Source organism: Cynocephalus volans, chromosome 3 (genome assembly GCF_027409185.1).
Source record: "Cynocephalus volans isolate mCynVol1 chromosome 3, mCynVol1.pri, whole genome shotgun sequence".
Classification (NCBI taxonomy): domain Eukaryota; kingdom Metazoa; phylum Chordata; class Mammalia; order Dermoptera; family Cynocephalidae; genus Cynocephalus; species Cynocephalus volans.
In genome coordinates, this window is record NC_084462.1 from 84,598,315 (window position 1) to 84,612,783 (window position 14,469).

At 34.2% G+C, this 14,469-nt stretch overlaps 1 protein-coding gene across 2 annotated transcripts in view; it reads right to left on the reverse strand.

Moving 5' to 3' along the window:
• Positions 1-14,469, reverse strand: part of UNC13C (unc-13 homolog C) — a 568,114-nt gene that overhangs the window by 451,691 nt on the left and 101,954 nt on the right. For both annotated transcript variants that reach the window (XM_063089570.1, XM_063089569.1), the window contains exons 2-3: positions 9,651-9,673; positions 9,000-9,064 (exon numbers count right to left, since the gene is read on the reverse strand). In XM_063089570.1, the coding sequence (XP_062945640.1) occupies positions 9,000-9,064; positions 9,651-9,673 (88 nt within the window). The remainder of the gene's footprint in view (positions 1-8,999; positions 9,065-9,650; positions 9,674-14,469) is intronic.

Genomic DNA, 14,469 nt, shown 5'->3' on the forward strand with positions numbered 1-14,469 from the left:
AGCAAAGCAATCAAGTCCTAAAGTCAGGTAAACATAGTCCAAATTTCAGCTCTGATAACCTGGTCACTGGTTGACTTTGACCATGCTTAATGTTTCTAAACCTCAGTAACCTCATCTGAAAAATGAGAATAATAATTATAATTGCTATTTCAAAAAGTTGTGAGGATTAAAGGAAGTAATATATAAATAATCCCTAGATATGGGCCTGTTATAACATTTCAGAAAGTTATTAGTTATTATACCATTATAATAATTATAAATTTGAGACATTGTCTTATTTTTAAAGTGACATATAAAATGCTTTTTAATATTTACCTATCATATTTCATACTGTTTCAAAATGCTAAGATAGACTAAAAACCTAGAACTATCTTAATCTGCTAATCTTAGATTCAGAGTTTGTCATATATGACAATTACAGTGCAGTTCTGGCAGGAAGTTGTTTAATATTTAAAAAACTGTTATGGATTAATCAAACCTGTCAATTTAAATAGGTAAGCAAGGAATGAGTAAGGAAGAGATTATAGAAGCATGTTAGCAGTGATTATTTTATTGTTCTATCGTACTATTATATAGTCTGCCTGTAAGAGGGAATCTATGTTATAAACCTGTAAGGAATACAGTATTTATTTATTAAAAGAGACTAGAGAACATACTCTATATATGCTTTACTGGGAAATGTAATGTTCACCCTCAGTGCTCTACCTTTTTTTCTCCTAAGATGTTTTATATAGGTTAAATATGCTCAACAGCAATATCGATTACATTTTGGAAAGAATTAGCATGTTTAGGAACCATGGCATTCATTACAATTTCCATCTTGTTAAGTGGGGTTATTTTGAAGGATTTGGGCTAATAGCTGGTAATTTTCTAAGACAAGTGATCATTCTGCTTGTCGTAATGTGATATTTTCCGTAGTTACTGAATGGCACTGTTTTAAGATTACTCAAATACTGTTTTCATAAAGGATGCATCAGTAATTTTAATTTGCTACTCCTCAAACTCACAGAATATCCAGAAGGAACTAGAAGATTAAATTTGACTTTGTGTGTTATATCTAAGATACATTGATTTTCTAATTAACTTAAGCCAAGCTAGAGACTTAGAGGTCATGATTAAGGATCTGTTTTAAAGAAATGAGAATGTATAGTAATATGTAAATGTTCAACAAGCAAATTGAACATAGTGAAGACTTTAGAAAAATATTGTTCGTCTACATGGCTTTTTTTCCCTTCCACAAATATACTCTCCTTTGGTATCTTAACTAGGAATTTTACTTTTCTGAGGCTAAACTGTACCCAACAGCCTCTATATTAGGTGGATTCTCCTGCAGTGGTCAAAGCCAGAAGAGAATTTGACTAATACTAGCTTGAGAGGTCTTTGTAGCTTTTTGAGGAAGATCCTGGAATGAGAAAAGAAATCTTAAATGGGAGTCATGAGGGTGAGGATGCAGGAGTAGCACTGTGCTTAAGCTTGTGCTGGTGGACTTAGTTTTCTAACTGAGAAAAGATTGGTCTCAGAAATTGGATGTATGATGCAACTTTTATATCTAAAATTGAGATGGTCTCACGAGATGCTAGTCTTTTGTAAATACATGGTTCAGGATTCCTTTAAAGTGTGTCATGAGTACTATGAAGTAGAATTACTGGCTCATAGAAACCAAGGAAAGGCAAACTTCTTGTTGGGTGATTCCTTTGATTGGTAGTCATCTAAAGATAAAGGAAAAAGCGAGCTCTTTTTGAGGAGCCAACCAGTGTTGTGCACATCAGTTAAGGGAGGCTCCAGTGCCAGAAACAGGCTAAAGGAAAGTTGTCAGATTTGATGGTAGTTGTGTTTCCTTCCCTGAAGTGGAGCCATTATCTATGTCCTGGGTTGATATGGACGTGGGATCACATGCATCTTCTGGATCTAAAATATTATCATATCTTCCTTAAGAATGAAAGAGCGGCTTTCACTCAATGAGTAAAATTTGGGGTTGCCCTTGCCTGCAACCCAGGATCATTCTGACCTTTTGCATTCTTAATTACTATTAAATAATGGAAGTAAAAATGTGACTTGGGGGGAGAATTTTCTATGGTCTGTCACCTAAGCACAGAAGATGACCTCTATTAGCGTAGATATCAGGTTTCATGTAGATATGTAAGGACTGAGGGATTTATTCTCCTTCATTACCAGATGACGGGGGGAGTCTTATACAGTATACCCGGATTGACTGTGGCTAATGCCCAAGTGTTCTTCCTGAGTTTACAGTCTATTACTGAGTAGGAAAGAATGTTAAGCTACAAACTCAGACCAGAAAATAAGATTATGAGAAAGGTATTAATCTATAACTCGGTAAACTATGAAGTATTAGTAGCTTGAGCATGACAGCTTTATTTTCTTATTCCTTTAAGCTAGTTTTAAGCATTCTTTGCCACTAACTATTTAGGAAAAAAAAAATACACAAAAGAAATTATTTATAATCCACCCCAAGAAAACAATGGCATTTATAAGATTTTTTTAGATTGCAGATAGTAAACTTTATCTTACTTCCACATACATTGTGCCAAAGTGTATTTCCCACTAAAGGGTTGGATTATTGTGATCCTGATGTCTCCTGGATCCACACTTTGAAATAGTCATCCTAGTATGATCATTATGGCTAATTTCATTTTATTTCCTTTTATTAAGGACTAGCTGGTTAGCTCAGTTGGTTAGAATGTGGTGCTGAAAACACCAAGGTCCAGGGTTCAATCCCTGTACTGGTCAGCTGCCAAAAAAAAAAAAAAAAAAAAAATTACTTTAATAATCCTATGACTTTCAAAATAGAGAAAATATCAAATGCTGCTGACTAATTTCCAAGAGAGCTTAGTGGAGCATTTGACTGACCCTGAACTAGAGATCTTAGAGCTGATGATAGGCAAAATTAGAAAGGTTGTATTTGTGGACACAGGAAGCCAATGGCATAGCAACCATTTCTTGCTACATGGGTTTTAGAAAGTTGTTGGCCTTATTGCTGTCAGCTTTCCTAATCAAAAGACTCTCTGTCTAGGCGAATCCTTGGAGTATCGTATATAACATGTCTGTTCTGTGGGAGGACTGCAGGGAGGGTGCTAAGGACGAAAGGGCCTGGTACAATCAAGAGTCCAGGGTACAGTTGGAACGTCCCCTCATTCCACATGAGGCTTCTTTCTGCCTGCTGTCACTCCCCTATGTCATGATTGTGTCTGACACTAGCTAAGAGATGCCAGGGGTCATTCCTCCTATAATGATTTAAGCAAGTCAAATTTCCTTAAATGCTTTAAGAGCTTAAAATTAAGCTGGAAGATAATAACCTTATTAAATTTATGCAAATTAAGAAACTAATATATTCTATAAGAATAACACAAACAAGTGGAAACAGGGAAAAGGGAGATGATACTTCCTTATCATAAAAAGAAAAAAGTAGAAATCAGGATAGATGTTCAAAGCCATGTGCAAAGATCTATATTTTATATTGCAGAAAAAGAAGAGCCGTTAAAAACATCTTTAACAGTATAGACTGAATTTAATGTGGAGAAAGGAACTGATGAAGGAAGAACAGGATAGTCCCACCTGTGAAACCAAAACAAATTATCTACTTCCAAAATACAATGGTGAGACAAACATTGGTACATATTCCCATTCTAAAAGAGAGAAATAGGCCAAAAGAAAGGTAATTGAAAGGTGGGCCTTGAAGAGGGGATTAGATTGGATTGTAGGACCATGCCGTAGTGAATAGATTAATAATGGTGGTCAGGGGCATGGTTATGAGGGCTTTAAAAGGAGAGGACATGAGGAGGTTATTCTCTCTCTGCTCTGCCATTTTTTGCCATGTGAGACCCCTGCACTGCTGTAAAGCCACCACCAAAGAAGACCCTCACCAGATGTGTTCCCTGGACTTTGGACTTCCCAGCCTCCGAAACTGTAAACAATAAACTTTGTTTTCTTTATAAATCATCTGGTTTTTGGTATTTATGTTATAAGCAACAGAAATAGACTAATATACTAGGTTTTTGTTGAGGTTGATGGCAATGCAAATAAAAATAAGTTGAAGAAAAATATGGGTGTGGTGACTAAACTGCTGTACAGTAATGAATTGTGAAAGTGGGTCCTGTTTGCATCTGACAACCTCTATAATAATTAATAATCCCTAATTCATTCTTACCTAAATCTACAGTGAACTCCTGTAGCAAATCCTCTGGTGGGAAAGAAAGCTCTTTCATACAAATACTAACTGAAAAGTCAAGGACAAAGGCTTCTGTTTGCCTTCAAAGAATGACCTGCTACTGTGATTAAAGCAAACTGTTATGTGGGGGCTGTCATTTTCTTAATACTTGGTAAACCTGGTTCAGAGCATGTAAGAATGTGTAGGGTAAACTGTTGACCCATGGGGAAGGGAGTATAGCAGTGGAAACAGCCATTGTTTAGGCTTAGGAGAATTTCTGACCCTTGCTTGAGAAGTCGGGAAATTTCCTGAGGGGGAAGAAACATATTTGTGGAATAGGCAGGAAAAACTGAAACAAAAAGTTCTCAGCTACTAAAGAGAATATGACTGCTATGACGTAGATTAAGAGCCCGTGAAGAGTAAAGAAGAACCTTAGCTTCTGTTTTACACGGATGATATTAGGCCCTGGCTAAACATGGAAGCCACAACTAGAAGTGGGGAAATGAGCATGAGGACCGTATATAATCTTCTAAACTTTACAGAGAAATACAAAACCATTGTCAGAACTATGACAAATATCAAGAGTATTTTAAACCAGCTATATCCATATACCATACAATCTAACTCATATTAGGTTCTACAATAGTAACAAAAATCACTACTTCAATCAAGGTAAATTAAAAAAGAAAACAAAGGAATTGTAAAAAAACTTTGGCTGATAATTGGCTTTTTCACATTCACCAATTTATTTGTTCATGGCAATAACTGAACAACCTTGGAAAGCACAGCACATATTTCTTATTTTTTTGGCATTTGTACCTATTTGAAAATGAGGTCAAAACAGAAACTTCTCTATTTCTATCTGGCAATCTCTTCATGTCCTGCCCTTCAACAGTATCCCTCTCCATTTTTCCCTCTCTCTGTTTTATATCACGTCTCTCACCACTGCCTCTTTCCTGACAAGGTTCAATAATCCTGGTAGTGGTTGGACAGGAATCAGTACACTTCTGGGGTTAAGGAAAGCAGACAGAGCTTAGTTCAGAACTGTGGGCAGAGAATAAAGCTTCCTTTACGTGGGTTCAAGAAACAGTGCCATGAGAACTATTCCACTGAGAAGAATCTGGATGACTAGTAGAGGAAAAGACCAAAGAAGTTAAGAATCTCCTCTCCCAAACTGTCTTTCCCTAACCTTACCAGTGTTTTATAGACTTGCCTGAATTCTTTTCAGGTATTTTTAGAAAGAAAAATATGTATATACAGAAGCTTTGCAATGCTCCTCATAATGCAACCAGTAGAACTCTGACTACAAACATCCAAGGAAGGATGAACTTAAGGTATAAGCAATCAAAGCACCAAAGGAGTGCCATTCTAATTAGAAAGATGATTTATATTTGGAGAAGGTACTCACATAACTTTGTTTATCATCATTTATTAAAGTAGCATTATCAAATTGATGCTGGGTAGCCATGAATATGTAACATTTAGATATCCCTTAGAGAAAATATGCTGACAGCAGTATAGTTGGATGACATTCTTCAGCTGCCACACCTCCAGAATCCATTGCAGCATTGATTCCAGGGCCACAGTCTCCCCAAACTGCTCCCAACCAATGACTGAACATGCTGGAAATAATAGAACTGGCCACTTATGCCCAATGCAAGACTCCTGTAACAGGCAAACTTATCTCTAGCACTCTCCACTGGTCTGAATGACACTTTCTCATAGCCTCACTGCAGTTAGTTTTAGGCTTTTCATCCCCCATCTTCCTTCCTTCCCCCTATCCTTTCACAGACTTTAGACCCATATCAGGTTCAAAGGCTTTTTTTTTGCCTACTTCTGCTATCACTCCATTTCATCTTTGAGATGTTTCTCCCTTCCCCCTCAGTTAACCTCTTTTACTTCTAATACTGTCTTCGTGTGTGCTTTCTGTAAAACCCTTTGCTTACAAAAATAACTAAAGTAACCAAAATCTTATAAAACCACTAAAAGCTGTAAAACGTTAACTTTATCAATTTCATTAAAACACGCATCCTTCCAGCCTTCTCCCTCTTTCTTTTTTCTGCTCATCTTTTTCTCTCCCTCTTTCAATCCCTTTCCCAGAGCCTGTCTGAATTTTTATTGTGATGGATGGAAACAAATAGAATGCAGTTTGAGATATCTTTTCCAGCAACACTTACAGGAAAGGCACAGAGAGCAGAGCAAAAATCAGAAAGCAGAACTGTTAATTCCATTATCTGGTATCAGTGTGTATAGATTGTTCTTTCATTGATACTTGATAAGGGGGAGAGAAGGATAAATGTGGTTTGGCTCTGAACTGATTAGTGTTGGTGAAGGTAGAGAAGTGAAGGATGTAGTAGCATTCACAAATAAAATCAATGACTGCCCATTTTGAAATCTGCTCCAGTCTCAATGTTTTTGGACAATAGAAGTTGTCATATTTATAGTAATTATAATAGTATTTCATTTTATTAAGGAAGATATTTTAAAATACTTATAGAAAAAGTAAAATAAGCAAATCTTTCTGAAAAAGCTTGTGATTGATGGCACATATTTAAATGCACCCTTCAGGTTCTTCAAGAGGAAATAAGCATGGAGGAAATGACAAATTATTTTGATGAATGAAAATCATCACCCTCTTTCCATGCCATCATAATTCCAAAATCTCTTGGAAAGTCCTTGAAAAGGAAGTTTCTGGGAAAATAATGTTGTGGAAACTATCTATTCAAAATGCAAAGACAACGTATTTTATTCAGACATTTACACAGCACGCACTTAACATGGGTGTAGATTACTCTGTTGCTTTGAAAATGATAAAAGTTCATATTCAGACCTGAATTAGGAAATTAAGATGTTATAAAGTGATGGATGCTATCGTTGGTGGGGAGGAGTGGGATCTATAAGATCATAAAATGAGACAAACCTCCAGAACCATGACACTACATCACAACATTTTTTCATAATTAAATTATGATTCAACTTAATTATTTTATAAGGGAACCATTCTACTCAATCTGTCAAGTTATCATTTTTAGTAAACTTAAAGACACACTATGTGTGGGGTAGTGGAGAGAGAGAAGTTTATTTATTACCTGAATATCTATGGTAATTTGTAGTGATCTTTTACCATAGCTTGTTTTTATAACTTATTTAAATCATCGTGCCATTAGAATAGGAATGTGAGTACTTCTTCAAATATTTATTTTAAGGACATTGAAGTTATAGACACAAAAGAAATAACATCTTAATCACTTATTTGGGAAAATCAAAATCAAAATGATATGTATATATATTTTATTTTGCAGGAGCTTTAAATCTGAAACTTTAAATCTTACAGATGTTTTATTTAAAATAAGGAATACATGGATGTGTTTAAAAAATGGTTTATTTTAAAAGAATAAGAGTATGATAAATAAAACTGCAACTTTTTGCCTAAAAAAAAAACTAAAACATGAATCTAAATTTTGCTTCTATTTATACTCTACACAAATGCATTCAAATTTCAACACTTATAAAATGTCTAATACATCTCTATGTGTTAGTGTGTGCGTACGTCCATATATATATATATATATAAATTGTGTATAAGCTTTGGTCCACAAATTTACACTTTAAAAATTTAAGTATATTGTTTACTACAGTGTCATTTACAATAATGACACCAGGAAAATCCGCTAATTGAAGAATGAACAAATAAATATAGCATAAATGTTTTTAAATATTTGCATCATTTAGAAATAACAAAGTGGAAGGTTTTGCAAGGCATGTTGTTAAATGGGAAAAAAATGAAAGAAAACAGCAAGTTGCAGATGCAATATGGCATTGTGATTAAGATCACCGACTCTGGAATTAGACTAACTGGGTTTGAATACTGACTGTGCCACTTTCTAGCTGTATTAAGGGAAAGTTTTCTAAGTGCTTTGTGGGTTGGTTTCCTCATTTTAAAATGAGGGTCAAAACAGTACTTACCTCATAAGGCTGTTGTAAGGATCAAATGATTCATTAGACACAAAACAATTGTAACAATACCTGGTATAAAGCCATCATTAAATTAGTGCTTATTTATTTACATGTAAAATGGCCTAATTTATGTTAAAATACACAGAGATCACAATACAAAACTACTTATTTTATATAAATATTGATATCTATGTAAGTACACAAAGAGGACCTGTGAACATTCATGCCAAACTGATACCAGTGTGTAACTGTGGGCATTAAAGAGGATTCTTCTTCTTTGAGTATTTTACATGAAGAATTAAATTCATACACTATTTTTGTGATTAAATTTTAAATATTTTGATATATCAATTAAATACAGTACTAAACAACCGTGAAAAATAATGGTTAAATTAGATTTATTGAGTTTTTGACATGGAAACATGTTCATGCACACATTACTAAGTGCAAACAAGCAGATCAAAAGATAGCATTAATTGTATTATGTGAATTTATTTATGTAAATTTGTGTGGTTGTATTTGTATGTGGAATAATAATAAAGGCTAAATAGGTTAGGTGATTTTGACTTTCTTCTTTCTATATATGTATAATGTAATTATATGTATATATTAATAATATAATTAATGTAATTATATGTATATATAAAATCATACATACACACATATATTCGCATTACTGTATATTTTGTCATGAGCATGTGTCTCTTTTATTAAGAAAACACTGTAAAAGCTACTTTACTGTGTAAAAAGAATGTAACAGTGAGGCTAACTGGTTGTACCAACATGCAACATCTTGCATTCAAAATATGTATGTTGAGATCCCACACAAACACCATCGATGAAAGAAATGAATTACAAAGGTTATGAACGTACTTACCCACCAAATACCTGGAGTGCGGAGAATTTGGAAGCATCCAAATCATTGCCCCTTATTATTCGAGCCTTAAATAAAGAATGAGAAAAACAAAACAAAACAAATAGGCTTTTAGCATACTACATCTGTATGTATGTGAATTTGGGACATGGGTCAACTGCACTACACACGTAACACCTAGTATGACAAATGCTAAGCAGGGTCAGCTCCAAGTCAAAGCTAGTGTGCTTTTGTGAGTGGAGGTTTTGAAATCAGCTGTCAGCATTTAAACAAAAGCATTGGCAGAATCCAGGAAATAGATATCATATTCCAAATACTATTTGCCCTTTAAAACTTGATATGTGCAGTGAAGATCATGAATCAGTCAGGAAGGTCATGATTAGCCAGACTTAAGAACAGATGATGTGTTTGACCGTAGCAGACCCCTAGGTTGGCAAGTGTAAGCTAAAGTAAGCGCAGCTGGCAAGGTGTAACCTCTTCATAAATGCAACATATTGGGGGCACACTTAAAGGACAACCAAAGAATGGAAAGCTGGGATAACATGCACATTTCACAACTAAAACAGAAGAACCAAAACAGGTCTAATATATCACAAACAAACATGTACAAAAGACAAGATCCCTCAGGAGGGAAGAAAAAGTATGATTTAAAACCTTTTCATCCACAGAACTGCTATCTGAAAGAGAATCAGGAAAAGAAGGGATAAATATTAGACGGAGTACTTTTCAAAAAATCATTTAAACATCTACATGAACAAAATGTTAATATGTTACATTATTTAAAATAATAAATAAAGAGAGTTTCAAGGCTGAGCTCCAAAGGAACAGGGATAGTTAGTCCTCATAATTTAACGACCTGAAAAATGTAACAGAATGCTTGAAAAGTATAAACAGTGATTACAGGATTTAATGAAAAACAATGCATCATATTAAGAAAAAAACACAGCTGAAGAATCAGAAGTCCTGGGCCCCACCTGGGGCTCTGCCACTTACTAAGCACATTGGACAAACTACCAAATTCTCTGATGTCTAGAGTCTAGACCCAAGTCTGAAATAAGGTCATGAATACTTTGCCTAATTGTCTTACATTAAGAGGATCAATTGAGATCAATATGTGTAAAAGTAAACCTCAGATGACTATATAAATTACAGTTGTTTTATTAAGGAATTATTTATTTATGGCTTCTAATACCATAGAACTTGCAAGCCTAAAGATTAATTAAATTCTCTCCATTTACAAATAAGAAAACTGATGCCTGGAGGGGTTAAGTGACTGCATTAAGGTCACAAAGCTAGTAAATGGCTTAAGAGGGACACAAATCCAGGGCTCCTGATGCCCGCCCCCACCCAATCTGGTGCTCTTTAGATCCAATGTTTCAGGTGAGCTGAACAAAACAGTGAAGGATGGTTGGTTCAGCCTTCAAATGCAATTTAAGATAAATAATAGGGTCAACATTTTTCAGTTCCAACTGCTCATGACCCAAGTAGGTAAACAATGAACTACTGAGTTTTTGTTTCTGTTTTTTAAACTGAGGTCTAAATCTGTCAGGGTCGTAAGGATAGGGTTTATTGCTACCTTACACAGAATTAATAAGCCCTTAAACTTATTTGTTCAGTTTTGCTTATTAGTATAAAGCTATGGGACTTCTTTATGAATACAAGTTGGCAGAATGCTAGATATGGAGTGACCTTGGAGTTCATTTAGTCTGAACTTATTTGTCTAGATGAGCCCCAGAAACAAAGATTTGCCCAAGTTCATGTAGTTCAATGGTGATCCTTACTGATGAAAATCTGAAATGCATTAGTTTTCTTGACTCATCAATCATGAACTGATTAATTACCAGTCCAAGTATTTTTGTGCTGATTTTACAATATCTCTGGGTTACATCTTCAAATATAAAATAGGATAAAGTGCATTATAAAGTAGTAAAAGACAATCTTATTTATGGCCATAAATATTTTAAAATACTGTATAAAATATAGAAAATATAATTCAGCATTATTTCAGAAGAATAATATACCATATCAAAGAAAATTTTATCCCAAAGACAATTTAAAATCATGGAATGACTAATTTAACAGGACACATCAATTGGTCAGAAAATATGTATCTGAATTTCAAAGGTACCAAAAAGTCATTTGATAAAATTTTAAAACTTCTAAATATTTTTTTAAATGCCTTTAAAATAGCATTGGAATGGGTCTTCCTTAAGTTTAATATGTTAAAATATCTTACTTTCAGAGTCATCAACTTATGTGTGAATGATTGAGGCATTCCATCATCATTAAAAGCAAAACAAAACTTTCTACCACCATCATTTCAACTTATTTCTGTAAATTCCAGCCAATATATTAAAGCATAAACAGAAATAAACAATATAAATATTAGAACTCAGGATACAAACTTCTTATTATTTTCAGAAATTACAATTTTATACCCAGAATACAAAACAAATCATCTGGGAAACTATTAAGGTTAATAAAATAGTTATCAAAGTAACAATGTAGTCAATATATAAACAAAATAATGAGTTATTTCCTACATACTAGCAATAACTAATTTGAAAAACAATGAAATAAGATTTGGCTTTAAATATCAATACTTTGAATGAGTAATTTGTGTTCATTATCTCCTGTTGATATTTGTCTTCCATCTCAACCATCCCATTGAATAAAAATAATCTTACTAAAGTCATCAACTACTCTTCAGCTGCTAAATTTGGTAATACATTGATTCATTCAATGTTCCATTCATTCATTCATTCGTTTATTCACATAATACATATTTATTATCAATGAACCCTTTTTGTTCATTTTGACTCCTTTCTTGCTTCCCTGCTATATTCTATCCCTAAAAGCTTCCTAAAATACCAATATGATCATGTCACTCCCCCTTTGAAAAGCTACCAGTGATGACCAATGCCCTCATAGAAGAAAATCAGATTCATGTCTACAGCAGTCTCATGGCTTATCATTCCTCATTCACATCATAAACTTTAGTCACAATTAAATTCTTGAATTCTGTGCCATGTTCTTTGAAACCTATATGCCTTTGCATTTGCTGTTTCCTCCTTCTAAAACAACTGTACCCCCTTCTTTTATCTAGCTACCTGCATGTCACCCTCCAAAACTCAGCATAATCATAACTCCCTCTTCTGGAAACTTGTCATGCTTCTCTGGGATTCACGGCCTTCATATTGAGCACTGCACACTGAGCATTCCTCTCTGTTAATCCTCATCCTTTGCCAGTTTCCTTATCTACAACCCTCTTAGAATCTGAGCTTCTAGATGGTAGTCAGTTTTTAACCTCATTTTCTTAGCATCTACTAAATTTCTGAAATATATGTGACCAATACATGTTTTCTGAACATTGAATGAATGATCTTAATAAACTGTATCACTTTACAGAAGTATCTAGAAATCCAAATAAAGGAGAGAAAGAAAAGAAAAAGAAAGATGGTGTAAAAACTAGATATCCACAGGCAAAAGAATGAAATTGGACCCTTATTTTATACCATATACAAAAATTTACTTGAAGTGGATTAAAGATTTAAATATAAGACCTGAAGCCATAAAACTTCTAGAAGAAAATATAGAGGAAAAATCTCCTTGGCAATGATCTCAGCAATGATTTTTTGGATATGACACCAAAAGCACAGGCAACAAAAGCAAAAATAAAATGGTAGGAGGGACTATGTTGAAAAAGCTTCTGCTTAAAACAATTAACAAAAGGAAAAGACAACCTACCAATGGGAGAAAATATTTGCAAGCCATATATATCTGATAATGGGTTAATATCCAAAAATACACAACTTAAAAATGTGCAAACAACCTGAACAGACGTTTTTTTCCAAAAGAAGACATACGAACAGCTGACAGGTGTATGAAAAGGTGTTCAACACCACTAATCATCAGGAATATGCAAATGAAAACCACAATGACATATCACCTCATGCCCGTTAGGAGGCCTGCTATCAAAAATATAGAAGATAACAGGAGATTTTTATTTTACACATATTTGTTTTGCTTAGTCAAATTGTGATTAAACCTCTGTAATTACATGCTGCATACTCCCTATAATGCTGCTCCCATTGTTTCTTATCTTGGAAATCATATCACCTCACAACGAGGTCATTTTGCAGCTCACTGACTTAATGTCATTAATGCGGGACCACAGTGCATCCATCTACTTTATAGTGAAACCTGCCCATAAATGGGATTAAAGTGAGGTTCCAGCAGCAATACATTTTTGATGTCTCAGAATTCCATAAACTAGTTATATATATATATATATAACTGATAAAATACTTACTGGGTGAACAACATTATTCTATTCAGTCACACTTTGTGGAAACCTAAAACACTAATATGCTAAGCATATAAAAATGTATATACATGTTTCCTGAGTATTAGACCCATCAGAGGTTCTTGGGTGAGCATTTCCAAGGGGAAATTTGAATGTTATCTAAGGCATGTCACCTCCCTAACCCTCAGTTTTCCTTCATATGTATGTGAAATAAGATTTGACCAGCATCTATATGAAGCTTCTAGCTCTAAATTCTATGATTTTGCACTGTAGTGAATTACACTATAAAAAAAAAATATTTATTCACCAATTGTAGTGAATTTACAATATAACAAGAAATATTTATTCACCAATTGCAAATTAGTTTTAAATACTTAAAACTTATACCTAATGCCTGAATTTGAGACATATATAATCAAATTTATGAATTTCTAAGATGAAAGTAAAAAATATTCTGTTTACTCCCTTGACATTTTACTCCTTTTATGACACACTTTTTGAAGGAAATTTGGATGGAAGAGATCTCTAAATTTGTAAATAATTTGAGTTCTATCTTATCTAGCTTAGGAATTCCTTTCTTTGCTCCAAAGTCCTTAATAATGATAAATAATAATTAAATTTCACACTGGTGATAATTTTGTTCACTGTCTTTTTTTGAAATAGTTTGCTTGATTTACCACTGTGTAAAAAAGTTATGACTTTTAAAACATGTTCAGTATGCCTGAAAGTCCTCACATGGGAGCTGAAAACAGAGCAGAGAAAAGCCATTAAAGTAATCAGAGGATTGTTGAGTAGCCATTAGCCTTTATAGAGTACCTACTGCATGCTAGATAGTGTGAAAAAAACTTCACCTGCTAATTTATCAAGTTCTTCCAGCTGTCTTGTGAGGTATTGATAACTGTTACATGCTACCAGGTCAAAGGAAGCAGTCTGGCATGGCACATATTTCAGTGGTGATTCTGGATGCAGTTGGGTGGGTGCTGAGTGAGAGATTAATGCTGACGTAATTCACATCTCACATACAACTGAGTGCTCACATATGGCCTGGGGGGTAATCTGAGAAACTGAGTCACAATAACAACACAGTATGATAAGGATATTTGAAAGATACCAAGTGATATGGGAGCAGAGAAGAGATCCCCTAATTCTTCAACCAGAGAGGACATT